This window comes from Dermacentor variabilis, chromosome 2 (genome assembly GCF_050947875.1).
Source record: "Dermacentor variabilis isolate Ectoservices chromosome 2, ASM5094787v1, whole genome shotgun sequence".
Lineage (NCBI taxonomy): Eukaryota > Metazoa > Arthropoda > Arachnida > Ixodida > Ixodidae > Dermacentor > Dermacentor variabilis.
In genome coordinates this window covers 41,398,699-41,426,286 of record NC_134569.1, presented here as the reverse complement: position 1 = coordinate 41,426,286, position 27,588 = coordinate 41,398,699, and the positions used below count along the sequence as shown (strand labels likewise).

The 27,588-nt window shown below is 45.3% G+C and overlaps 2 protein-coding genes across 5 annotated transcripts in view; one reads left to right on the top strand and one right to left on the bottom strand.

Annotated features, from left to right (window-relative positions):
* Nucleotides 1-2,357, bottom strand: part of Ppat-Dpck (Bifunctional Phosphopantetheine adenylyltransferase - Dephospho-CoA kinase) — a 36,807-nt gene extending 34,450 nt beyond the window's left edge. The window contains exons 1-2 of one of the 2 annotated variants that reach the window (XM_075680228.1): nt 2,200-2,357; nt 1,115-1,835 (exon numbers count right to left, since the gene is read on the bottom strand). In XM_075680228.1, the coding sequence (XP_075536343.1) occupies nt 1,115-1,745 (631 nt within the window). In that variant the 5' untranslated portion in view covers nt 1,746-1,835; nt 2,200-2,357. The remainder of the gene's footprint in view (nt 1-1,114; nt 1,836-2,199) is intronic. The other variant, XM_075680227.1, reaches the window with a different exon arrangement.
* A 352-nt stretch (nt 2,358-2,709) lies between these two features.
* The window catches only part of LOC142571690 (uncharacterized), a 145,932-nt gene continuing 121,053 nt past the window's right edge, over nt 2,710-27,588 (top strand). For 2 of the 3 annotated variants that reach the window (XM_075680223.1, XM_075680225.1), the window contains exons 1-6: nt 2,710-2,922; nt 4,774-4,827; nt 6,132-6,365; nt 8,844-8,888; nt 14,176-14,376; nt 17,874-18,026. In XM_075680223.1, the coding sequence (XP_075536338.1) occupies nt 2,896-2,922; nt 4,774-4,827; nt 6,132-6,365; nt 8,844-8,888; nt 14,176-14,376; nt 17,874-18,026 (714 nt within the window). In that variant the 5' untranslated portion in view covers nt 2,710-2,895. The remainder of the gene's footprint in view (nt 2,923-4,773; nt 4,828-6,131; nt 6,366-8,843; nt 8,889-14,175; nt 14,377-17,873; nt 18,027-27,588) is intronic. The other variant, XM_075680224.1, reaches the window with a different exon arrangement.

Below are 27,588 nucleotides of genomic sequence, written 5' to 3'. Positions count from 1 at the left end.
ATAGCACTGCACACTTTCAACTGCATCTCTCGCCATCCGGTGGGAAACGGTAACATGCACTATGTTTCATCCCTAGAATCATAGTCTTCACCACAAAGTTCTCCCTTATAATCTTCAAATGCATCCTAAAGCAGGTGACAAGGGCATCATCTGAGGTCTCTTATTGCTGGTGGTGTGAATGAAGCAGTAGTGGCAACCTGGCTAAGATTCCACTGGGAAGTGCTCTGTTCTTCCTTAGGGATCATTACTTGCCTAATGAAGTGCTCATGATGAAAACACCGATGCAACTTTGACATCCTTAATTCGCATTAGCTTTTGTGCAACTGCCCGATGGACTGATTATCAACTATTCATAGCATCACCATTTGATATGTTTGTCGTACTTTTCCTCTTCCATATGCCAATAAGATATATGGTAGAGTTGGTGAAAGTTCTGTTTACCAAAGTTCACAAAAAGATTCATCCTGTGTAACCCAAGTTCATTGCCACTAAACCTATGGGTAGATAACAAAGGTTGATACCATCGTTCAATTTATCCAGCATTTCCATTTAAGCGAGTTTCGTTTATCCGGAGTCCACTCTACTGTGCAAAACATATGTGGCACCATGCTTTTTTTTTCTAGAAGGCACAATAAATAAAAATATGCTTCCCCCAAAGCCACCTAAGCTAAATAGACAAAGCATATGTCAAAGTTAAAATGAAACTGCAAATGTAAATGCTTTCAAGGACAAGCACAAAAATATTTGAGTTATCCATTTCACGGTTGCATTTAGTTTTAAGAAAACGTCAATTATAACACCTATGCATTACAGGAGGTCAAATGCTATTTTTCCTGCATAAAAACAGTACAGAGCTATAATATCAGAGTCTGTAAGGAGTTGACAAATAAGATGGAAGTGAATAAAGCCTGCAACTAAGTGATTATCTTTTACCGTGGCATCCACCAATCATGTTCCACTTGCCCCTCTGATCTAATTTACCAGCCTACCAGGTTATTAATTCTTTACGCAGTATGTTAATATTTCACTATTACTACGAGAACTGTCCACCTGGGCTATCAACACAAAAGTTGTCTTGTGTTCTGAAAACAGCAAAGACAAGTGGACCATTCACCTTTCAACATGTCACCATCCGTCACTCCAACGACAAGCTTGCCCGATGCATGCAGCACTGCCTCTGAGAGCAACACCTTGTGGCCAAGATGCAGGCGGTCGAAGGTACCTCCAAGACAGACACTTTCAAAAGTCTGAAAGGTGGAATTGTTTTGGACCCCATTGCTTCCGTGACTGAAGCCATTAAAGCTGTCCTCATTGGCATCGTTGACAGTCAACTTGCTCTCAAGACAGTGGAAATTCGAACAGCTCTTGTTGAACTGGTGTCCAACGTACAGCTCCAAATCGGTGCGGCCATGGCTGCCATCCGTCAGCACAATGTCAAAAGATGGCTTCAAGTGATTCTCCTTACGAGCAGGATCCTTGAAGCAACTTTGGAGAACTCTGATGTCAAGATGCGCGCACACTCCAGCTGCCTTAAAATAGATGTCTGGAATGAGCTTTCGTAGTTGGGACAGCTCTGAAGGTGTGAAAACAGGTTGTTGGACAGGCCACAAGTGGTGCTGGTTGGGCTCAAGCTTAATGTATAAAGTTTTGTTAACGAAGTTCTTCGCAGCCTTTAAATAGGCAGATACATTTGATGTCAAGATCCTAGGCGATGAGGTCAAAATTAGGAGACCTGTCTGAAACATGGCAGGCCTCAAGGCGATTCTTTTAGGATGTCAGTGGACTTTCCTTTTGCATAAACCCAACTCAATATAGCTGAAATTTCTTGCCGAGACCTGAAAAAAGAAAGTGGAAATCATAAGGCGCAAAAAAGAAAGGGGGGGGGGGGCAGTAGAGCGCATAAATGTCGCACCAAATTAAATGTTGTTACAGGGATTGTTTGTTACATACAAACAATTAAAGTTACTTTGTGAAATTGGACAGCCACTTATGACTTTACTGATGGCGTGCGGCGATGTATTTTGCAATATTACGGCTGGTAAATACTACAATACCTTGATAAAAAAACAGCTGTATGATGCGCAATGCTAGACGAGCAGCCTGAAAGCATGCATGATTGAAAACGAGATACGAAAGAATCTAATTACAAAATACCTACAGACTGCAGCAGTTCACACTCGTCCAGTAGGAGCTACTTACCTTAATATTGTAGATGTGGTCCACTTTGAATTGTACTTACGCTTAAGGAAACCTACAAGGAAACACAGCGCAAACCACAGAAAACATAGCTCAGCGACGGCAGCCGCATTTCGCGAATCCTTCTCCCCTGCGTGTGGAAGAGGATACGAGGGTGTGGAGGACGTGCGCCCCGTGCCCTGTCATACCACGTGCTTCCTGCTTCCGTTCAGGCAATGGCTCGTATGGCTCAGTCTTGCCCAAATGCATAATACGTATTAAATAAACTCACATCTCCTTCTCCTACGTGATGCTCCGCGCCTATGTTTCCATAGTTCTCGATTTAGCCGTCACTATCTTGCCTGAGCAGCTTTTAAAAAGTGGCGCTGCAAGACAACCCATTGGTTGTTCTGCAGCGCTAATAGTGGTGTAGGTGTAGCGGTGTAGTGGTAAGGAATGTCGACGGGAAAATATCCGCGCTTTGTAAGTTGCGACTGGTGGTAAAATGCTGGTAGAGTGACCTAGGTATTTTCACTGCGCAGCTAGTTCATCCGATAGGGCCGCTTAGACCGCCCTCTTGTTTTTACCTTTAAAAATACAATATTTTCAATAACGCGTCTACGAGCATCCGAGTAGACTGGTTAATGAGGCGACGCAAACAAGATGCCTTCCCGTTTAAGTTTGTGGTTAAGTTGTTAACGTGTTGGTGTGGTGGGTGAAATGCTCACGAGACAAATCTTCGATGAGGTAAGGCTCTTTTGCACGAGCAGTTTCGCGTCGAGCGGCTACATGGGCTGTATTAGGCTTAATATTTATATCAATAGGCACGTGGCTCTTTCTACAGAATTCAGCTGCACTGGTGCTAGCATGGTCCAGTGTAGTTTCAATCCTGCAAACGAAAAGGGCTGCAGCGCAACGGTTGCAGAGCGAGAGATGCCTCCATACCGCGGTGCTCCCGAGCGGCGTTTCTGCATTACGGATCCCGTTAGACCTCTCAGCCAGTTAACATTTCACTCCTCTGGCTGCTAATTTATGTTATTGCTAATCTATGATAACCTGCAGCGCAGTATTTGACCTGTTTTAAGTTAGTGAGCGAGCACTCGATCGGCAGTCCACTCGCCTAGTATGCCTGTGGTGGCGCGGTTCGATAGTTACCTGGCGAGTATTGAAGCCGTGTAGCATTTAGTAGAATTAACGCACTTGCATGTTTATGCATTTTACGTTACTAAAACTTTCCGACGGGCTAATCCATCAGGGTTTTCTTTTCATTTGGACATTTAAGCGAATATGCGAGAACTTGCGAACACCGCAAATGACCGTGCCGGTTGTTTCGGTTATCGGGATGCAGTGTTTGCTAGTCATTGGGCAGGCTCGCAGCTACGTCTTCGCAAACTTTGATATGGAACATTGAGGTTGGCTGCGCTGAGTATTCTAGGAATTCTACAGCGTTTCATATCTTTGCCTTATCGCGTGTGCCCGGTGAAACGGCAACATTAAAGTGTTTGTTAGCTTTTTTACTTTAAATATTGTCGTATTCCTATAAATCATGCTTTACTAGATAAGTTCGGCTAAGCTCGCCTTGTCTTTTGTTGTGGTAGTCTGGCACAGTGATAATTGATTTTCAACAATGTTATCGAGTGTGTTAAGTGAGTCATTGAATACAGTAGTTGGAATTGTGTGAGTTACGTTAGAAGCTGTTCCGCTGGCTAGTTGAGAAAGAACCCTTGAATGCTTGTCAGTAATTTGAAACCTTTGATTTGCTACTTAAGGGCCTGATAAAGGTGCAGATAAAGGTGCAGATATATATATATATATATATATATATATATATATATATATATATATATATATATATATATATATCTCGTCCTTCTAGCATAGGGTATGCACATGTCTGATCAGATCTTAAATGCACAGCATTATAACTGTGACTCGTGAAAGTGGGGCAAGCAATTATCACCATTTATTTTCGTTACAGTCTTTCAAAAACACTATACCTGTGTGGCCACTTCATGCAAATACCACTTAATGGTAACACTGAATGATGGCATGAATGATGACTATAGTACAGTGGTACTAGGAATCACTCATAAAAAAGTCTTAAAGGGACACTAAAGAGACAGAATAAAACAGTTTAAATTAATAAAGTATTCTTTCAAAACACTATTTTACGTAATTTCGCCATAGTAGGTTGAATATAAGAAGAGAAAAGGAAGGTCAAAGTACTAGCTTAAATTTCATGCTGAAACCCCAGTGCTAGTACTTCAATGTGAGGTCACAGATTTCCAACTGTTGTATTTCGACCATTGTGGTGCAGTAATAGTTAACCAAACTTTTTTTAAAGTTCAGTCTCTGTCTCTTTTACAACACCATGTAGTCTACCTTAACTGATAGGAAATCAACCAGGCCCTAACAGACGCCATCAAAATCCGTGATGTCATGGCTGGCAGGTGTGGGATTTTCATCATGCCGTCATCACCTGTCTTTTGTTCTTGGCATTTTTTCTGGCTTACCAAGCCTCTTCTCACAGTAAGAGTGCCATTTTTGGTATTTTAGAAGGATGATTTACTAATACAGCACGAATTGTTTTTTCTTTAGTGTCCCTTTAAAGGACCCCTCACCAGACTTGCGGATTGCCAAAAAACAAGCCTGGTGCGTAGATCGCACGATGACAATCGTGTTTGCAATATATTACACATATGTACGTCGCGAAAGTAACTGCAACAAAAGTCTGCATGACCTTATTCTAAGAGAAGGCAATATCTTGGCCAGCAGTGACATTCATAGGCCTCGCCTATCTTGTAACATATCCCATGACTGAGAGACGCAGTGCACCATACTACAAAAAGCCAGTAGCAACAAGAATAACACAGGAATTCTCTTGAAACCCAGAGTGCACAAATATCGCCACTGGAAATTAAGTTGTGGGTTTTAACACGCTAAAGACGCTGTAGTGGAAGGCTTCAGATTAATTTTGACTACCTGGAGTTCTTTAAAACCCACAAAAGCATTCTTGTATTTCGCCCACTTCGTATCTGTAGTGGCTGGAGTGAATATCTTTCACTGTTCAAGGTCTGAAAGTGTTTGCTTCGCATTGAGATACATACCGAGTGCCTAACAGTGACATCAGAACTAGTTCCCAACGTTGCCAACTTCGAAATGCGGCCACCTCGGCTGGGATTTGAATCTGTGACCTCGTGCTTAGCAGCAGAACAGCATAGTCGTTGAGCTGTTGCTGCAGGTGCGATGAGAAATATGCCTCGTGGCAAAAGATCGGTACAGAGAAAAAAATGAAATGGGTCCAGTGACATAAATGGGATGTGGGCTGCCGACTCTAATGGGTGAGAATGTCGATTGCAGGATGCTGGTCATGGCAAAGTCCTCTACTGTAGGGACGTTAGTTTGCCTCCTCACATCATTGCCTTGTAGCATTTTCATTTGCTTTTATGTTCACTATTACTAAATCCCTTTAAAGAAGTCTCGCTGTAAGAACAATCCCTGGATTGGACACGCTTGATAGCAAGCTGGACACTTATCTTGTCAGTGCACCTTCCCTTTATTCTATGTCTCTACAGCTTAATTCAATGAGGGACCCTCTAATATTTTCCATAACATGGCCCCAGATCTTGATGGGCCTGTGTTAACAGTAATATGTAGACCTGCCATAGTGGCTTTATGGTGATTACATTCTGCTGCTGAGCACGAGGTTGCTGGTTTGATTCCCAACCATCACGGCCACATTTTTGCGAAGGCGGTGTACAATGGCACCCATAATTTTAGAACTCCAGGTGGTGGAAATTAATGCATTGGCCTCCACTATGGCGCACCCATCACCTGTGTTTTGCTTTGCGATGTTAACACCATAATTTGAATTTGATGTTTAGTAATATTTAAGATGGTTTGATCATATAGATTAATGACCTTTTTTGTGCGTGGTTCTTTGCCGTTGTGTGAAGCCCCACCTGGTGCAAGCAGTGTTCAAGGGTGATGTGGAAGAGGTGGAGGAGCTGCTGGCAGAAGGGGAGGAGGCCAACTACCAGGACGCAGAGCGGCGCAGCGTGCTGCACGCAGCTGCATTTTGTGGCCTTCACCAGGTCACCGCCCTGCTTCTGGCGCATGGTGCCCGCGTCAATGCCAAAGACAACAGATGGGCCACTCCACTGCATCGTGCCTGTGCCTCTGGATACGAGGCAAGTTGCCACTATATCTCTGCCAATTTTCTTTCGATAATTGACAGTGTCAGAGTGGAGCGGGGCCAGTTCAAAGCCTGATGTAATTTTGATCATGCTTAACAGAATTGTTTAGAATTAGAGGACAGTACATCTCAAGCAAAGCTTTCTGTCAGAAATGCTGTCCCAAATGCACTAGATCATGAGTTTGCGGGGCTAAAAATTATGTAATTGCTCTTCTCAAGCGTATGTCCTTCCCCTTTAGTTGTGCTCGGCATCACTGTTGCTATGGCCTACCTACTTAACACTATTATTGATGTATTTGTTGCAACTCAGTGGGCATTCGATGCATTCAAGGACCAGGTGAGGATTTATCAAGCCAGAACACATTACTGCAGCTGTTTTTGAACGTACCTTGCGTGTAGGGTTTTTGTAAAACAGACATAAGGGAAGTAGTCCAACAAAAACAAAAGTTGCAGGAAGATAGAAATGGATTAATCACTAGCATGTGAACAAGGGAAGCCCTATCTCATAGCCAACATTTAGACATGGTTATTTGTTGAGCCTAATGAAGACACAAAACTGATGAAATGCTGGTGCTGTGCTGAGGCTTCCCTTAATAAGGAAACTAAAATTTGTCTATATAAACTGGAAAGTAACATGTTTTGTCCATTTCAGAAGTAGTATCTAGAATTGTAATATCAATTTCTGCTCTAAAGTTATGCAATTTGTAAATTCTTACATTATGTTTTTCTCACTCTCTCTCGTTTACGTTCAGATATTCACCACTTCTAGTAAGACATTTGTAGGCCTATGTGAAAAATTTGCTCTGAACTTTAATGTTATGCTATAAATTTCATTTAAATTGCTACAGCCTTTGTGTGTCTCACAATATATTTGAATAGAGCTTTTTCTTCATGGCACATACAAAAGAGAAACAATCTGCAGTTAGTTAAATTTATTGAATTGAGAAATAATTCTTTTTTCACACAAAATGTGCAAGCCAGATATAGTGGAGCCTGGTGCCTACCTACACTGCTGTGAAAGCATCCATCACATGAAGCACAACTTGATCAGTTGTAGTGAAGACATGACCAAGGCAAAAAACCACAAGTACCTCGAGTGTTTTCTCAATTTGCAGTTCGGAATTGGTGTGACATTTCAGTCAGACCCAGCGAAGAAGTCAGAGGTGCTGCAGTCTCTTTTAGGGCCCCTCACCAGGCCCCATAGTAAATTTTGGTTATACGCTAGAAGTTGTTACGTGTCCTTTAGGGAGCATTCTGCCGCAAAAATTTTTCAAATCGGCTCATTCATAGTCGAGACAGAAATATTTCAATGCCGCGAACTCATAATTTCAGCAGGCGGGTTCCACTGCCAAGCCGGACGCATTTTCCACTCGCGCCGTCTAGCCTCCCCAGAGAAATTCCTTCCCTGCGTTCTCCCATACCGGACCTTGAGGATTGTGTGACACACACGTCACTAGCCCCGCTTTTTTATTATATTTTTTTTTTCCCCCTGGCACTACGCATTTCTACTGACAGTGTCGCACACGAGCTGTTGTCTCGTTTGCGCAGCACACAATTTTGCGCACTGTGCACAAGGAAACATGACTAGCGGTATAATTCAGTGCTACACGAATACTGAGGCAGAACAAGCGGATCGCAGAGCATGATCATGCGCTGGAGCACGGTATAAAATGGCATAGTTTCAGTACGTGCACGTGTGACTGCACGACCGTGGAAACAAGCAGACGAAGCGGAAGTACATCTCTCTTGCTTCGGTGCAAAGTAAAACAAAAAACACCTAGACATTCCGTTTGTGTGTTTTATTATTTCTTTAATCTTCAATTCGTCAATTCAAGCAACTGATCACACAGATAACAGATGTCTTGTATAATTCTCAAAGTCGTATGTCACCACTAGCTATGTCACACTGCGGACACCAGTATGTAGGCACAGACACGAGTACATCATCCTCCGGCTTGGAGCGCGGCGGCTGCGAGAAATAGGAAAAACGGCCTTCGGTTTGAAATTTTAGATCCCTCCACAGCGCGTAGCAATGTAATACTTTGCAGACACGATCATTATCGCACCATGTATGCTCTGTGCTTGTCAGCTCAAAATGGCCGGCCCTGGTGAGGGATCCTTTAAAAATTTAGTATGATTCAGTTTAGTAGTTTCTGCACGAGCGTTTCTCTAATTTTATTTAGTTATTTATTTAGCTCAGGTAGCAAAATTAAATGAGTGCTGATTTGCTGGCACACTGTAACATGTACAGACTGTGGTGTTCTGAAAAAACTGAGAGCTAGCTAAAGCTAAAAGCATTGCGTGAGGCATGTGACTTTGTTAGTGATTCTGTCTTGAGCAACATGTTTGTCGTATTTGCATCTAGATGAGACATAGCTGTGTCTAATTTTTGCAGAGTTTTTTTCTTTTTAGCTGTTGCCTCTGGTCTGTGTCAGTTTTTGTTCAGCTGATTTGAGCTCTGCTTTTCTTGTAGGACGACAACACCCACCAGCTAAAGCCCGAACCTGTAGATGTAAAGGTAAGTGTAGTAATATACTCTCGAGAAGTCGTACATATTTTAATTGGTCATTTATTTTTTGGTTTTATCTTTCCGAACAACACAGATTGACCGTATTCATTTGCCCTTTATTTATGAGTATAACACGTACAAAACATTCAATACATTCAAGTATAAGCCAGGATTGCTGGTTGTTCCCGAATTTTGCAGAAGTCTGGCATCATTGTGAAGTGGTACCCTAAGCCGAAATTCGCAAAAAAAATGGGCTCGTGTTGCGAACCTGTACCTAAGGGTCTAAATGCATATGTAATGTAGTGAGCAGCTGCAGTGAGTGCACTGATGATTGAACGTAAAAAAGGACTAAAATTTCTTTCAGGGCATTTGCCTCACACGGGTTTTTGTTTTAACATTGTTTTATGCAGTTATCTTGTGCAGTTATTATGGAGTTAGGCTTTATTATGTCTGCGCATAATTTACATGTATAGGCTTTCGCTACCCCTTTCCTCAAGAGTTGTAGTTGTGTGGGTTATAATCTTCAATCTGTTATGAGTGCGAAAATGTGATTCTGTACGATGTTGTACAGTGAGGAGCATATAGTAGCTCTGTTGTGGTTTCTCCATGTGCATTGTCTTGCTGTATTTATCTGCAGCTTTGAGTTTCTTACTAACCAACCATTTCATTCGCCCTCCCCCCCACCCCTCTTTTCTTTTTGGATATTGGTAGCTGGTCTTACCACTGGAACTGAGCCATTTAATTTGAAGAGTAATAAGAATGGAAAGTAAAATTTATTGTTAGAATACTGCCTGTGAAGTGCATCCCCTTACAGGATTATAGAAGTGCTAATATGCAAAAGCATTTAGGGATGGTGAGTGTGAATACCTCAATTCGCAAATGCTGGCTATAATACAGTAAAACCTCGTTAAACCATACCCACTTAAACAGTAGTTTCGTTTTAAAAGTAGTAAAGTCAAATCCCCGATTCAGTGGCCATTGAACATAATGTCTTTTGTATTCGTATAAACCGTACCAGCTTACTGCGTACGTATCGGTTAACATGTAGTGTTTCCACTTTTCGCCACACAAACACGACGATGCGTTGTCTCCATTGGGTGGCCGGGCAGAACATCAAGCCTCAGAGATCAGCACAACGGCCTCCAAGCGCCCTGTGTGTTTGCTCGTGAAGCCACGTCAACATCAACACCATCTCGGCGCCGGGCCAGAGAGCATTGTGGTGTTGTGCAAAGAAGGGCTGGCATCATGCCCAAGGGGGATAAAAAAGAGGTCAGTTGCTCAGCACAGAAGAAAAATTAGACATTGTTCGTGCTATCGAACGTGACACGAAGAAGTCGGCGCTGGCATGTGACGGAGATCTACTGTTGACTACGGTGTATGGCATTTGGAATGCGAAGGAGTTGCTCCGCAGCGCTGCTGCGACCGCGAAGAGATGTCGGCTACGAGGTTTGACTTTCCGCCATCCTTGCCTAAGTTGTTGCCAGAGTGTCGACTAGCGATATATGTGAAGACTATATGAAAAGCGACAGCACAGGCGATTGAGGTCCGACAGTGGCAGAGGCTGCGCGTTACGTCAGCCTCATGAATGCAGTCGACGCGATCAGAACAGCGCCCTGCAATGAAAAAGGCGCCCCACCACTTCTGCAGCGCTACCGCCCGCATGCATGGAGAACACGAAACTCCCAACAAGGAATCTGCCATGCGAGTGTTTGCTAAGAAGAGGTGGTGGGCTGAAAAGCTGGCTCGCAGCTTCACTCAGTTTGAGGCCGCTGTTATCACTGCTAGGCTGCTGCGGCATCAAACAAAAAGAACACTTTTGTCTCGCGAAGTGAATAAATACTGCATGTTTTTTCCCTTTTCATCACACTCTCTCTGAGTTCCGTTTTTGACAGGCAAATGGGCGATCTCATGCTATTTTGGTTAAGCAGTACTGCCCATTTATTACATACTTCTTCCAAGCTCCGGCCAACTATGGTTTAATGAGGTTTCACTGTAGTAGTGGCCATGTAGCTTATTTAATTCACATTTTGATTTGCTGCTGGGCATGTAAATTTAACATGTATTCAAATTGTGAGTGTGTGTGTTGCATGCATGTATGTATGTGTACTTGTATGTGATAAAGAGATCTAAAAGATCTCGCTCTAGGTCTAAACCTAGATGTAGGTCTAAACCTAGGCGTGGGTTTAAAATTCCCACTGCCTAGCACTTTCATGTGGGTTTCCAAGTAACATTATGTACGTTGTTGATCGTGGTATGCATTGTCAAGTTGTATTTGCATGCAATGGACTTTTGCAAAAAAGGCCTGTTAATTGGCTTATCTTAGAAATATCACATTTGTTCCCATCTTAAGGTTTGATTTTGTAAATAGAGTTATACCTCGACATAACAAAGTCGGTAAAATCGGCAATTTGCTTTGTTATTTAGAAATTTTGTTGTATTGAAATTCAAGTGTTTATGCAAATAAGTGTAGTCGCTGATAATTTTTCTTGCATGGAAAGGGGCCACAGAATTTCCTGAATTATTGGGCAGTTGAAGAAGGCAAACTTGAATGAGAAAACAATTCATTATGATAAATTTGGGAGTCGGCAACGAATGATATGGTTTCATGCCACGTACGTCGACGATATCTTCACATCGGCGGTACAAATTAAGCGTAGCCAGCCATGCTTTCGCGTGCACTCTGCTCCCGCAACTGATAGCATTGCCCGTACTGGGACGACACTATCAGGAAAAGTAGCGGCAGTGGGGAGCGAATGCTTCGTCTCCCTTTTGCACCGATGGGTCACCGAAACTCGAGATTACATCACCTCCAATAGTAAACGCACGAGAAGACAGCTTACATGGTGCCACGCCGTCCTGGCATGCCACTCTTTGCACACGCGGTAAGCACAAAATGCGCGACACTCGATAGGATCTTATCGCACTTGGACTTTATATGGAACATGGGGCGCTATAACGTAAAGCTATTCCAAACTTTAACTCTGCAATCAGCCCTCCTCGATTGGTCAAAAACATTTTTGGCCCACCTGCACTTCACCTGTCTGTCACGTGATGTCACGAAAACCGTAATAGCTCCCCATCTAATATGACATGTACACATTGATTATGCATGAGTGGACCGAACAAAAGAAAAATAGTTATTTCTGATTTGACGCCTTTTCGCTATTAGAGCTCGTCTATTGGTCAAAAGTTTTAGAACTGCATCCGCTTCACCTGCCTGCCACGTGACATCACAAAACCATGAAAACTTACTGCGTCAAAGTGACATGTGCTCGTTAAAGATGCATTAGTATGCCGAACAGAACTGATTTTTTTTCTGAATAGGCGCAAGCTGCCCCGTTCCGAAAGGAATAAAAGATGGCTGCAGCTGATCGCTCAGGCACTGGTTACTCGCACCTAGGTTTATTTGCCTACAACAAAACGTTTTGCTTGGCCGTGTAATGTTATTGAGCATTTTAGGCATGTTTACAACCTCGCTGTGCCAACTCTTTGCTGAGGATCCGTTTTAGCGGCATTCTTAACCTTTCGTTGCATGCCGCCACAATTTTCGACCAGGCACCGCAAGCTAAGTAAGGGAAAGCGGACCAATCGCAGACGCCGGCACCACCCTCTTCATCCGGTTATCGATTTTCAGTGCACTGGCTCGACCCCATCGAATGCCTGTCCACTTGAGCGTGCCCCTTGCCTCTTGTCAGCCAATTAGATAAGACGAGCCGCTCAGTGTACACAATGTTATTTGCTTTTAAAGCAAACAAAAGTGACCTCCTATAAATGAAGAGAGTGTTCGATTGGTATGTTCAAACGACCCTGAAGCGACAAGCAAAGCGGCGCGGTGGCGCCCGTCCCGCGAGTCTCTCTCTCAACCAACGGTTCAACCCGGTTCGAAGATGGCGCCGACAAAGCGCAAAGCTGTGTCGCTTGACACGAAGATGGATATTTTGCTGGACTCTCGATGCGGCTTCAAGGTGAGCGCCCTTGTGAAGAAGTATGAGCTCGCCCAGTTAACGATATCAACCATCTTGAAAATCGGGAGCACCGCGATTGTGTAGGCAGGAGCTATCAACGGCCATGCCGATCAGCGGAAAAGGGTTAGAGACCCTTTGTACGCCAATGTTGAAGAGGTGCTTTACCAGTGGTTCATCACCAATTGCTTCAAAAAGGCGGGCTTTGTGCGTAAGGACGAACTTCTCCAACCCACTGAGACCAACACGGTGGAAGCCACTGACAATACTGAGCTCTGGGAGCTCGTTCCTACTGGTGACACAGGTGGTGCGTCGAAGGAGGAGTTTTTGACTGCAGACAGTGCTGCCTCGTTCTGCGATGAGGTCACCGACGAGGCGATCGCCGAAGATGTGCTGTCACGACAGACGGCAAAGTTGTGCGACGGTGGCGACGGCAGCAGCAACAGTGACAAGATTGACAGTGGCTCCTTGACCCCGACCTCGATGTCCATGCAAAGTGCACTGTCGTCAATCGACTCCTTAATTGATTTTATGCATGCTAAAGGATTGCCGCCAGTGTTTGCGCAGCAGCTGGAATCCATGCACACCGCGGTTGTGAAGCTGAAGCTGCCGCAAAAGCAAGTGCAGATTTTGGAATATTTCGGCGCGCCTAACCCTTGACGCGGTCATTGGCGCTAGAAATAAAGTTTGTTTTTCATGGCCTACTTTCTACATCATCTATTCTTTAGAGCAAGTAGCGAATTCGAGTTCGGAGCTGCAAAGGTATATTACGCGTTTTTTTTTTTTAATAACTGCAGTCCAGATATTGCGATCATCGGTTATAACGATCATATTTTTCGTCTTTCTCGATATTGTTATAAGTGGACTGCACTGTATTGAAGTTGGTTATATCGAGGTTTAACTGTGTATGTGCAGTAAACCATAATGAACTCTTAACAAGAAAAATAAGAGTGCCGTTACATGACATGCTGTTGATACCAGGCTTGCCTTATGTGTGAAAATCGTGTATCTTAAGCAGAACTTCGCTTTATCCCTGCGTAATTCTGCATGTATGTTGCCTAGCTTTAGAGAGCCATTTGTGAATTCACGGGTTTGATTAATATTGATTTTATTTTTATTTCCTTCTTTTTTAACATAAAATGATGTTATGTTGACATAAGTGGTGTAACATAAAAGGGATGAGGTGTTGTTTAGTGTGCTGTCAGTGTTTCGTTGTCTACAAGCATAAATAATGCGAAGTCCAGTGCTGCAGTCGGGAAAAATCTGAATGCTCATTTGCAGGAGGTAAGAAATAGGTCATGCAGTCTTTTTGTTATATTCTTTTTGTCTTGCAGAAAACTGTGGAAGTGCTACTACGACACCAGGCAGACGTGAATGCACGGGACAAATTTTGGCAGACTCCACTACATGTGGCAGCTGCAAATAATGCAGTGTCATGTGCTGAGCTGATCATTCCTCTGCAGAATAATGTCAACATCTCGGACCGTGCTGGACGCACCAGCCTTCATCATGCTGCCTACAATGGGCATACACCGGTAAGTGCATATGTCTTGCACAGCGCTTTCTTTTGTAGAATTAAGTTTTAGTATAAGTTCCTCTTCTGCTCTGCTAAACAGTCTTTCAAACAAATCCATGTAGGTGTGTTTTCATTTGTCCCTGTTGTGGATCCCAGCAGTAATTTCTCACAATTTGTTGACAGTGAAGAGCTCCAGCTGATGTCATCTAATTAGCAATCACTTTGCATTCATTTTACTGCCATGCAGCAGTTCACCTGCTCGCGTGTAAAGCATTTGTTGGCTGACCTTTGTATCTGTAGAGGCCCTATGAAAATTTTCTTTTGGTGGGGGGGGGGGGGGGGGCAGTATCATAGTTGCTTCAACCTCCTTCTGAATGAACTGATTGAGCATATTCAATGCCACGTCCTTCACTTCTGAATGGTACAAAGAAGTCTTATCACTGGTTGTAGAGCACAATTGTGATTGAGCGCCGAGGGCGATGGAAGGTGTAGAGTACAGCGATGTGGCTACCTATGGAAGCGAACGCCACCGAACATGCTGGTGTGGCAAGACTCGATCATGTGCGATTACCAACTCCTGTTAAAGTACCAAGGTGCTTGAAGATGGCCAACAAGTTGCATGACACTGTACAAAGCAGCATGCGCAAGTACTTAATTGAGATAGGGTGATGTAGGTCACCCGGGCAACGGGAATGCAACCAGCGCATCTGCGTGCGGTGGCTCGATTCTTCGTATTATCCACCGCAGCACGAAAAGCTGTTCGCAACATTCAAATTTAGCATATTGTAAGCTAATGAACTACAGCCAGGACTTCTGAAAAATTTGTATCGTCCCAAAATTCATATCACTGAGATTCTGCTGTATAAACAAGCTAAGTGGAAAAGGGAAGCAAAAGACATTAGAACGTAAGGAAGCAATCGTAAAAGCTGTTGCGTCAGGTGCTAAAAAGTCGTAAGTCGCACATGCCTGAGATTCTTTTGCTGTTGTTTCAAAATTTTAATGCATACGTGGCTGTGGAGCTGTCTTATTCTTCGCATGTTTAATGTTGTGCACACCTTTGGGTATATATTATACTAAAGGGCAATAATGCATATATGTAACCAAGTAATTTTGGCTCCCCCTTCAACTTTGTTATATCGACATACGTGTGTATAAGAAAATTCTTAAAAATCAATGAATGCTATCTGAACTCTACAATGCACAGCTGAAATATTAATCAAAGGCAAGGAAATGAGGATGTGAAATATGCATGAACTATAGTTTGAGTGTGTTCGGTCATAATAGTGCTACACTAATATTCAAAGATAGCATACTAACAAGCCTGTGTCCAACCCTAAGTGACAATAAAGAGCTCACCTCGCGCTATGGCACTTTGCAGTGTGCAAGCATTCTGTCTCGCGTAAAGCACATCCTCAGATTCACCTGTAGCTCTATAAATGAGTGCATGCATTGAACTGTTATTTGAATGAATTCCAACGTGTGAATAATTTATCTCTAATATTGTGAGCAAATATTACTCTCCTGTTCAGTAAAATCTGCTACTTATACCAAATTCATAGCTGAATGTGATGCCGAACTGAGGGACTACCTTTGTGAGATTAAAAATAAAGGCTGCATATTGTGGGAATGACGTGGTCCCTCAGTCCACGGCAGCAGGCCCCAGTCCAGGTCGGCCGTGCCCAAGAGCGCCGAGCCGAGCCTCGAAGAACCGCTCACTCTCACATGTCACTTTGTCCTCCACTTCTTCGCTGCTAGCTCCGATGCCGGAGTTTCCATACTGCCCCTCCCTCTGCAAAGGCGATGATGGCACTGGCCCACAATGGCTTCAGTGATGGTACCACGCCCCTGGTGGTGGGCAAACCTTGCAGACTGCTGCACCGAACGAGGCTCAGCGGAGCAGTCAACGTCAGAGTCATTGAGGTCTTCCAGGATGCTGAAGGCCCTAAACCTGGCTGGCTTCCCGCACGTATGCTTCATGAAGACCAGGTGGTGGAGCCTCTAAGTTGTTGAAATCTTGCAGGAACTAGAGGGCCCTAAACCATTCATGGAGGCACACATGGTTCAGTCTTCCTCCTCAACCTCGTTCTGATGAGTGCATGCAGCAGGTAACCGGAAGTAGCAGCTGCCCGCTCGCTGCCATTCCACCGCGCAGAGACTGCACGGCACCGCACCACACATTCAACAGGAGGGGAAGACCGTAGATGGTGACGATCATCGCTCGAACGGTGCTGTTTCCACTACCGTTGGCAACTGACCTTGAGCACCCATGAGGTTCTCGTCGTAGCTGTCGTTGAACTCCTCTTCTTGAGAATCGTCGTCATTGTTGTCTTCGCTGCCGCCGGCTGGCACCGAGGAACCGCCGCCAGAGTCCCAAGACTTGGCCCTCCTCAGGCTAGGATGAGGACAATACGCCACTCTTGTTCTTGCCTTTGCTACCCTACGAGCGGTTCTTCTGAGCTGTTTTCTTTGACAGCTTGCCTTCACGTGCCTTGGCTGCTCCCTTACCATCAGCGGTCCAGTGTTTGTCGCTCTCCGGCCTCTCAGAGTTGCCGGATGTGGCCACGCTGCCAAATTTGGAGCCACACGTGATCTTCGTGCTTCAACAACCTGTCGCGTTGACTCAGTACTGCATCTCATTGATGCAGTACTGCGTCACAGGTCGGCAGGCAACAGGCCACGCCGACAGGTCCATTCTCCAACGGTCGCGCCGGGAGCTTCAGCAGCGCGTAGGAGACCACTCTGGCCATGTTTCCTATGCCAGCCCCAATGACGGTGACAGAGGAGGAGCCGGCAGAGACGGTCCTCAGCGAACGCCAGAGCTGCAGCTCGCACTGCGGAGATGGTCATGCACCAGGCCAGGCAGGCGTCGCTACTGGTCGTGGTACAGGCGCCGCCTTTCTTCCCCACAATCATGGTTCATCCCGGAATGCAACCAGGGCCCCATGTTACGGGCGCCAATGTGGGGACGGTGCAGTCCCCTGGAAGAAATGGAGGACAAAGTGACGTGTGAGCGCTGATTTGAGGCTCGGCTGGGCGCTCTTGGGCGTGGCCAGCCAGGACTGGGGCCTGCTGGTGTGGACTGAGTGATCGCGCTGTTCCCACAATATCTAGTACAAAAAAGACATAACAAAGTAATAACCTTATTTACAATGATTCGTGGTACCATATCACACATATGATGGACCCTACGACAAACAGGTGGTGCACAAGGGTTTATAATTGAGACTACATTTTAGCATGCAGTCCAGGGTGCCATGACAAAGCTCATAGCCTTGGCTGTGCTGCCACTGAATTGCGAGATAGATTATAGCCCTGGGCTAGGAATCAAAATACATCTTTTCTCATTTCCCAACCACATAAGTAAAGGTAAAGCATCGATCATGATTGTCATTGATGAGGTGACATATTGCTACGGAACAGTATTATAACAAGCTAATCGCCCAAGTTCCATAAGCTGGAAGTTCGGCATGCTTGAGAGGACTGTTTCTACATTTGCATTTTGTGTACCTTCTCCAGATGGTGGAGCTTTTACTGCAGAACAACGCCACATGCAACTTCTTTGACAAGCGTGATCGCCGAGCCATCCACTGGGCTGCCTACATGGGCCACACGGAGGTTATCTCTCTTCTGGTCAGCCATGGAGCCGATGTCAACGTGCGAGACAAGGACGTATGTACCCAAACAGATCATTGAACCTCATTTTAATCACTCTCAGTTATTCAGTAAAGTTACTTGTGTATTTAGATTTAGATGCGTTTTAAAGAACAACAGGCAGTCTGAATTAATCCAGAGCCCTTCAATATGGCATCTCTCTTAGCCCCAGTTTTTCTCTGGGACATGAAACAATCAATTCATGCATTCTTTTCTGTTGTTTACTAAACCACTTTTATGCTATGATATGTACCGTATTTACTCATGTAAGGCTCAACCCCCCCCCCCCCCTTTTGGAGTGAAAAAATTTGACAAAGAAAAAAGAATGTTTCACTACAGTCGACTCCCGATAATTCGAAGCTGCTTAATTGGAATTTTAGGTTAATTAGAAGTGAAGTGCTGGTCCCGTCAGTTTTGCATGTAATCCTACAGAAGAAATCGCTCGGTAATTCGAAGTCCTCATCCAGTAATATTGTTTAATTGGAAGTTAATTTTCAGCCGGGATCCTCGAGGTGACTGTCATTCTTGTGCAATTTTTCAAGTGTTGCAACAGTTCCGTGCTCCGCGTTGGTGTCATTGCCACCGCAGCCGCCCGCAACGCCATCCTTCTTGGAGCAGCGCGATTATTCATTGCTACGGCTGCCGTGGCCTCCGTGATCAACTCCGGCGGGAGGCGAAGCGGCTCCCGCCGGAGGCCACCCGCGGCTTCCGCGCGTGGCCGGAGCTGATTGCGGAGGCCACGCGGGTGCCATAGGTGCACGCAGTGCTGCATACTGGCAGTGGCGAGATTGTGTGAGATTAGTCTTGCAGCGTGCGCAGCGTATGCGTGTGTTGGTCGAGCGCCTTTGTGCGGGAAGCTCATAGGCTAGGTTGTTCCACGAGTGATTCGGAATTGACTGTACCTAGTCGCGCAGTTTATAGCCATGGCAAACAGTGGCTCTTATCGCACGCTCGACCTGGCAACGAAAGTCGAGGTTTTGAAGGAAGTTGAGAAGGGAGGTGCCGCCAAACAAGACATAGCGCGGAAGTGCGGGATCAAGCCGAACATGCTCTTTAACTACATCAAGAACAAGCACACAATAATGGATGCATTTGAGAACAACAAGTTCAAGACTTCTCGGAAGCGAATGCGCACCGGCGCTTACCCAGAGTTGGAGAAGGCCCTGCTGGTTTGGATTAGGGAGGCCAGGAGCAACAAACTTCCTCTCAGTGGAGACATTGTTGCGATGAAAGCCCGAACGCTTGCAGCAATGTTGGGGATCGATGACTTCGTTTCGTCAGATGGATGGCTGACGCGCTTTAAAGATCGCCATGACCTGTTTTTCAAAAGCGTGTGTGGTGAAAAGGCGTCCGTTAACCAGGAAACATGCACCACGTGGAAGGACAAAAAGCTGCGTGAATATCTCGCCGAATACAGACCGGAAGACATCTTCAATGCAGATGAGACTGCACTCTTCTATCGGCTTCTACCAGAGAAGACCCTGACGTTCAAGGACAACGACTGTGCTGGGGGCAAACACAGCAAGGAGAGAGTGTCGGTGCTGATTGTGGTAAACATGACTGGCACGGGGCGATGTCTGTTACTTGTGATCGGGAAAGCTGCGAAGCCGAGATGTTTTAAAGGCGTGAAGACGCTGCCTGTGGACTATGAGGCGAACAAAAAAGCGTGGATGACGGCCGAAATCTTCAAGAGCTGGATAAGCAAATTGGACCGCAAGTTTGCTGCTTTGAACCGCAAGGTGTTGTTCCTTGTCGATCACTGCAGTTCTCACGTGAATGTGCCAGCCTTGAGTGCAATACGCCTCGCATTTTTGCCTGCAAACACAACGGCTGTTTTGCAGCCAATGGACCAAGGCATCATCAAGAATGTTAGTCCTGTACAGGCGGCACCTCCTCGAGCGCATGATTTTGTGTATGGATAGCTCCACAAAGTACGAGGTGAGCCTGCTTAGTGCCATCCACATGTTGGCGCGAGCATGGGATCGTGTGAAGCAAGAAACAATCGCAAACTGCTTCAGGGCTTGCGGTTTTGTGGCAGCTTCTTCGGAGGATGCCTCTGAAATTTCAGCGGAGGAAGCGTCAACAAGCGAGCTTGACGGCACTGATTTTGGTGATGCTCTCGGGGACGTCAATTTTGAAGATTACGTCGCCGTAGACAAGGCGGTCGAAACGTGCGGTGCGCTGACGGATAGCGAAATTGTAGAGATTATTCGGCCCCAGGAAGCGACCCAGGAAAGCGACGATGACGCTGAAGGCGAGCCGGAACCTAAGGCTGCCGATGTAGCTGCGGGCCTTGCTCTTGTGGAGCGCTTCTTTGCCGCTGAAGGTAACGCGGAAGAAGCGTTCCGCCACATCTACAGCCTGCAGAACTTGCTTTCAGCAGCGCGATTCGGCAAGAAGAAGCAAAGCAAGATGATTGACTATTTTTCTTAGAGAAAATACTCGATTTCGCCACAAATAAAGTGCTGTTTTTTGTGTTTTGTGCTTAATTGGAAGTTCGTTTAATTCGAAGTTTTTTGCGGTCCCCGTGAACTTCGTATTAACGGGAGTCGACTGTAAATGTAACGCACATGATTGTGTGGTAGTTAATCTCAGCATGCCGCTACTGGATGGCACTGGTTGTCCTGCCAACGATGTCATTATCATCGCCGTATAAGTGGTGTCCAAATCCATTCACTGGTGGTGGCACCATAGAGAAAGAAATTTCAACAAGAGTGGACACTCCCATAGAGCTCAGCGACCGAATTGACTGTAGCACACCAAGCGGATGTTGTTGACTCCTTCCGGTTTCGGTTTTGGGCGCGCGCGTTTTGAACACCAGTTGGTACACACCGCGCTGGCTCCTCTGCTCGGCGCGGCATTCATAATTTTTTTTTTTTTTTCGCTTCTGCTGAACCTCGCGTGGCCTTGGCGTGGAATCGTTTCATTATTAAATAGAAATGATTGCGATTGACCTTTACAAGACTGCGCCAAATCTGTCAGGTGCAATTTCATAAAGAAAAGAAAGATGTCTTCTGAAATGATGAAATGTTTATTTTGCTCTATATAAATACTCGTTCCAGGCTTCTTCTGCATTAATCCAAAGTTGTGGCACCAGGTAAGCAGCAGTCGTTGCTGTACGATGCTCCACCGGACGTCATCAGCTGAAAGAAAAATTACAAGCATGTATCATTTCATATTGACAGGAGTATTGCGTGTAGAGGCGAAACGTGCGAAGTGGTGAACGAGCGGCATTACAGATAAATTCACTTTTACGTACATTTCGCAGCAAAGACTCCTCCCAAACAATGCCATAAAATCTGAACATCCTATTTTCAAGCACCCGTCCTTTCCCGGGCATTATTTCCTGCACTTTAAGTGCACAAATACACGGGTGACTGCGCGTTTCCAAAACAACTTGGCCTCAGTCGACACGATGGTACGCCAAGTACACAAAGGTGGCTACAACGCAGGCTCAGCCAGACCATGTTACACGCTCGCAGAATGCCTTCTAATCGCACTCAAGTCAGACGCATGGGTGCAAAGCCTGTTTTCAGTCGCTCAGAATACATAAATGTCATGTTCTTGAGCTCCTCCGTGTTACCTTTTACGCGTCCTGCCGGCGCATGCAACACTCCCGTGTTATACTCTCGGCAATCACTCGTCGCGTTTTCGAGAAGCGTGAGTACCGAAATAAGGTATATGTTGTTGCAGGGCTATAAAATGCGTCACAAACTTGTCCCACCAAAATTCAGTACATGCAAAACTAACTCACTATGACCGGCTTGCTTTTTTGCTAACAGCTTCACAACCCCAGGCGCGGCGAGCAAGCCTCAAGATATCCCAAAAAGTTACCAAATAAATTACAATACTTTTTCGGGTCAGAGAATGCGTCACGAACTTCCACCAGTAAGATTCAGTACACACGAAACTAACTGCGGCACACAGCCGAGCTGCTTTTCGCTAACTGCGTCAACAAGCCAAGCGCGGCAACCGTGCTTCTAAACTACCCCAAATATAACGACGTTAGTTACAATAATGTTGGGGGCCACAGAATGCGCGAAAACTTGTCTGTCTTAGGCGCTACGACGTAGTACACGCATGTACACGCGCAAATGCGTCACACGGCCGAGCCGGTTTTCACTTACTGCGTCAATAAGCCGGGCGCGGCAAGCGTGCCCAAAAACTACCGAAATAAGTTACAGTAATGTTGGGGATCATAGAAAGCGTCGCAAACATCTCCCAGGGCGAGGCATTCACTTAAATTAACTGCGCCAGGACGGCGGAGCTGTTTTTCGCTAACTGCGCCACTCGAACTAAGCCTAAATGTGCTTAAAATGCACCACACACTGTCAAACACAATTTCTCACCTTGCCGTAGTCCAGTAGTGCAGTGGTGCCATGTCGAAATGCAGACGATACGCAAGAGAAGCATAGGGAAGGCCGGGAGCCCAAAAAAATGGGCTATATCCAAAACAGACGGGTCGCCGAGCACGCGAGCTTTGCACATACGACCGGCCTCGCTCACTCCTGCGGCTTGTCTGGCGTGCCTCTAGCTTGTTGCTAGGCAACGCAACAAAAAGTTGCAAAGTATAAGTTCATTTACACGCAAAACTTTTTTCACTTTTAGTGGGAAGGAATAAAAAGAATAAAACGTTGTCTGGAAGTTTATTTCCCATTCTTTCTTTCTGATGCTCGCGTCAACTAACGGATGGTGTTGAAACTAGGCGTGACGTGTTTCCTGTTGCCAGTTTTTGAAGAGTGTCCCGTCTTGTTGAATTTCTTTCTCTATGGTGGCGCCCTCTGTATAACAGGTGCAGATCTTGAAGGTTATGCTTTTGCTGGTTTCATGCAGCAGAAGTCATTGTGGGAGCCACAAACGCATCATAGAAGTAGAGTTTTGGACACCACCTATTCCGCCCTTTACACCAAACTATAACATTGGTCGTCATCGACGATGAAACAGCATGTCTGTGCTAGTTAGTGCCTAGCCGGTAGGCGCAATGGCCTGCAGGCTGTTGCAGGAAGTTTGCCGTTACGATATTTGTACAGTCGACGCTTGTTGCAACAGACCCGCGTACAACAGACTTTCGGATATAATGGACCATATTTCAGCCTTAGTTTCTTCTGCTTATTTATTAATGCAATGAAATTTGCTTTTGACGGACCGCATTACAAAGGACTATTGGCTACATCGGACAAAATTAGCAGCAACTTTTTCAAGATGGAACGTTTAAAAATTTGGAAGACACTTAAGCTTTGCATTTAAAGGGACACTAAAGGTTACCAGAAACTCAAGTTAAAGTGGTAGAGCAATGTTCTAGAACGTCTAAGGCGTCAATATAATCGCGAACAGAGCTTTAGTAACCGAGAAATTGAGGTAAATGCATGACACGATTTGAGACCCCCCAGCGACATTCCGGTACTAGCCCGATGACGAAAGGACTCCTCATAATTTGTGTTACTAATACTCAACTACTCGTATTAAAAATATAATTTCATTCGATTATAAGACGGAAAAAAATGCTACTTGTCTACGTCTATTCGATACTAAGAAAAAATAACATTTTGACGTTGCCCTTCAGTAATATGGGTGTTCGAAAGGTTTCGTTTTCGCTCGACTCTGCGCCGCGCACGCTTTGGAGTTTCAGTAGTTTCGTTATCGCGTCGTGCTGTGAGGGTTCTGCTGGCTCGCGAAACTTTCATTTGGAACAAGCAGCGAGAATGCCACGTCCATGTGATGTCGTGGGAAGCCCTCGTTGCTTTCCCGCTCCGGAGAGCCGGTGTCGAGGCCGCCGTCGTAGTACACAACGACGCCGGCAGTGCGAGCCCTCAGCAGCAGGTCGCGCTTGTCGGTGCTCAAATCGCTGAAGTTGATCCCACCATCGCGAGCCAATCTGTCGGTGTCAGGGTCCATTGCGACGAGCGTCGAAGTTAGCGTCATAGAATGAAGTACCAGCTTATGGGCGTCTTGCGCTGGAGTTTGAGGTATAGTAGCGGCGCCTGGTGGCAGTGCGGGAAACGACATCTGGGTCGTGCCAGCCTGGGTCGTATTGATCCCTGGCTGTGGCGAAGCACGTTTCTAGGCCGAGTTTTGCGTCGATTCGCACATTTTTATGCCCTGTTGCGAGTGCGAAAAGGCTCGTCGCTTCTCATAGACCACGGCGACCACGCTGCGAGCTCGCCGCAGCCTATATTTTAACGAAAACGGACTCTCTGTGTGCCGTGGGACGTAATGTGGGACGTAATTCGTTTCTCCTTCCGCTAGCCACCATACTCCCGCTTTCGCTCTGCTGTCGGCTCTGTCTTGGCTCTGTTTCTGGCCGCGCGTTCGCGTTTTGCGCAGAAAAGCCGTAGCGCCTTCTGCGGACGCCGTTCTACTCACCGATGGCGCAACGTCACTATGAGACCATGATGTCAGTACTCCTCGATCGGAGGGCGGGCGATTTGAACTGCGCTAGAGGTACGCGGACGCTTCAGAACGCATTTTCTCTTAAAATAAGTCTCTCCTTGGCACGAAACAAGCGTTTCGAGGTTTCTGTGATAGTATTTCAACAGTCCACGTTGACTTAATAGTAACCTTTAGTGTCCCTTTAAGGGGGGACGCGGCTTTCGCATCACGAAAAATTGCCAAAAAAAAAATCGATTTTTTGAAACTCACATTTCCGTTTCTATAACCATTTTTGTATCTGATACCCAAATATCATCACTGTAAACCACTTAGAAGTGCTCTAAAAAGTTCGTTTTATCAGCCAAGGTGGCGAAAAATCTTGTAGAAATCAAGAAAGAACGTTTTTTAACTCTTTCCTTACCACGGCACTAGGCATCGTTCACCAGTGAACGAAGTTTTTGAGCGCGCACTTTAAAAAAACCGCTACGCCCCTGGACTTGTGGCGCCATCTCGGTGATTGTATACAAAGTAGAGTTTGTTTCTGCATGGTTCACATTTTTACCGTGCGGCGGCGATTTTTAAAGAGCGCGCGAGCTTAAAGGTTGATGAGCACTTGAGCGGCGCGATGGCGTCGACATCCGGAACCGCGCGCGCTCGCAAGATCGCAGTTTCGCGCGATCCCGATGATCCGGCAAGTGATCTTTTGGACTCATCGAGCACAGATGATTCCGACATCGATGTCGCGTCGTCGGAGTATAGCTCAGATGCGGAAGATGCTGTCGATCAGCCGGGAACATCAGCTGTTACCCGCAGGTAAGTTTCGGATTCGCCGTCCGCTTTGTTTAAGCATATCTAGAGCCGGTTCAATTGCTGTGTTGGTGTCCAAACTATTATTTTCTTTATTTATAGAGTGTCCATTTCATTTGGGCAAGATGTGTTTCCACCAGCTCAAAGAAGTGTGGAGCTTCGACCCCAGAGAGATCCGGGCATCGACCTCGGGATGATGCTCCGTAGCGGTCCGAAGCTGCTGTCACGAGCGCTCGATGTATTTTGCCTTTTCCTTACGGCGGAGGTCATTCACGCTATTTGTGCAAATACCAACAAGTATGCATGGATGCACATCATCGAGAAACCGACCTACAGCGAGAAGGATGGTTCTTGGAAAGAGGTAACCCCAGCGGAAATGATGAGGTTCATCACCCTACTGTTGTACATGGGAGTACTGGAACTGCCACGGCTGCATATGTATTGGAGTACAGCAAAATTGTTTTCCGTGCTCCTCCCTCCAAACATTATGCAAAGGCGACGTTTCACCGCGCTCCTGGCCATGCGGCATATTTCTGACCCAGATACAAACAACGGCACTGCCGCATAGAAGCTAGATAAGGTGCCGTGGCTTCTTGAGCATGTGAACGACTGCTCCGTGTCATTGTTCCAGCCTTATCACGAAATTTCAGTCGATGAAAGGATGGTAAAATCCAAAGCATGGTCTGGAATTCGGCAATACATTAGAGACAAAGTTGTGAAATAGGGCTATAAATTATGGGTTCTTGCGGACCCGAAAACAGGCTACACCATCCAATTCATAGTGTATACAGGGAAGCGTGAAAAACCTAGTGCCAATGCTCTGGCCTTTGATGTGGTCACTAAGCTTTGCGATAAGTACCTTGATCGTGGGTACATTATATATATGGACAACTTCTATACTTCGACCTCTCTTCTTGTGCACCTCTTGGAACGCAAGACACTAGCGTGCGGCACAACACGACAAGATCGCCAGGGATTTCCCACAGAACTGAAAGGCGTCACTTGGGAGAAGAGAGCTAAAAGAGGAGACGTCCGTTGGCTGAGAGACAAGGGAGTGTTGTATCTTCAATGGAAAGATTGACGTGTTGTGCATATGGTTAGCACTGCACACACAGCTAACTCGCACGTGCTTGCCAAACGGCGAGAAAAGAAGGACGCAAAGTGGCAACAAATCGCCATAAAAAAGCCACAGCTCATTGACGAATATAACGCCGGAATGCTTGGAGTCGATAAACTGGTCCAACTCATTGCCACGTACAATGTTTTGAGGAAATGCGTCCGCTAGTGGAAAACGTTATTCTTCCACTGCATCGACATCGCAGCTGTGAACAGCTACATTATTTTTCAAGCATATCGCACGCAGCATCCCCACGCATCCGCGCTTTCTAGGCCTTCTTGGTATGACCAGCTGGCCTTCAGGACAGATCTGATTGGACAGCTCCTAGAGCTAGAGGACACGGCACCAGTTCATGTCCCTCCCTCGCCAGCTGCACCACGCACAGCTGCATAGCACAAGCCTGAAAGAAAGTACGCCCGCCGAAACTGTAAGAAGTGCTATGAGGAAAAGAAAGTTCAACACAAGACAAATGTGTTCTGTCGCACATGCAATGTGCATTTGTGCTTCACAACGAGAAACTGTTTCGGCGACTGGCACACCAATCTGGCTGAATGAAACATTTGTGGCTCCAAAAGTTATTGATCTGCAACTTTCAATTTTGCTGTGATATTGTGCTATGGAGTGTTAACTATTTTGTATATGTCGTAAGTTTTATAGAATTTTTTGCTCAGAAAATATAAGCTAATCATTAAGAATGTTTGCGGTGAATTTCATTAATTGTTTGTGTTTGCTAATTTTTATTACGCCTTTTGTTATAACAGCTTTTTTTTCCGAAATGTGCTTTTGCAATGTGCATTTAGTACATGCGTTTTGATACATAATATTGTGCCATAAGTTAATCTTTTCCTTAAAAAAAGATCGTAAGTAGGACCAATCAAGAACTTGAATATTTAACTATGCATCATGTAATTTTTCATAACACAAAGAGTACTTAATGTATGGGTGTAATTTTTTGAAATGTTGCCTAGTGATATACCCACAATTTGTATATTTTGAAATTTTGCTAAAAAATTTTTTTGCCAGAGATATTACTCCTTACTCAAAATTTTTTGGAAATTTTGTCTTTTTTTGTTCAAGAATTTTTTATATAAATAATTTTTTTATATATTGTTAAAATAAATACTATTTGAAAGCACGTTCATTTACCTTCACTTCTATGTACTGCATGACGCTTTAAACTTACTATCTGTTGCACAAAAATTTTTTAACTAAACCATACAAAAAACAGCCAATTTCCCTGTGATAAGGAAAGAGTTAAGCCACAATATCTCCGAAACGGTTCGACCG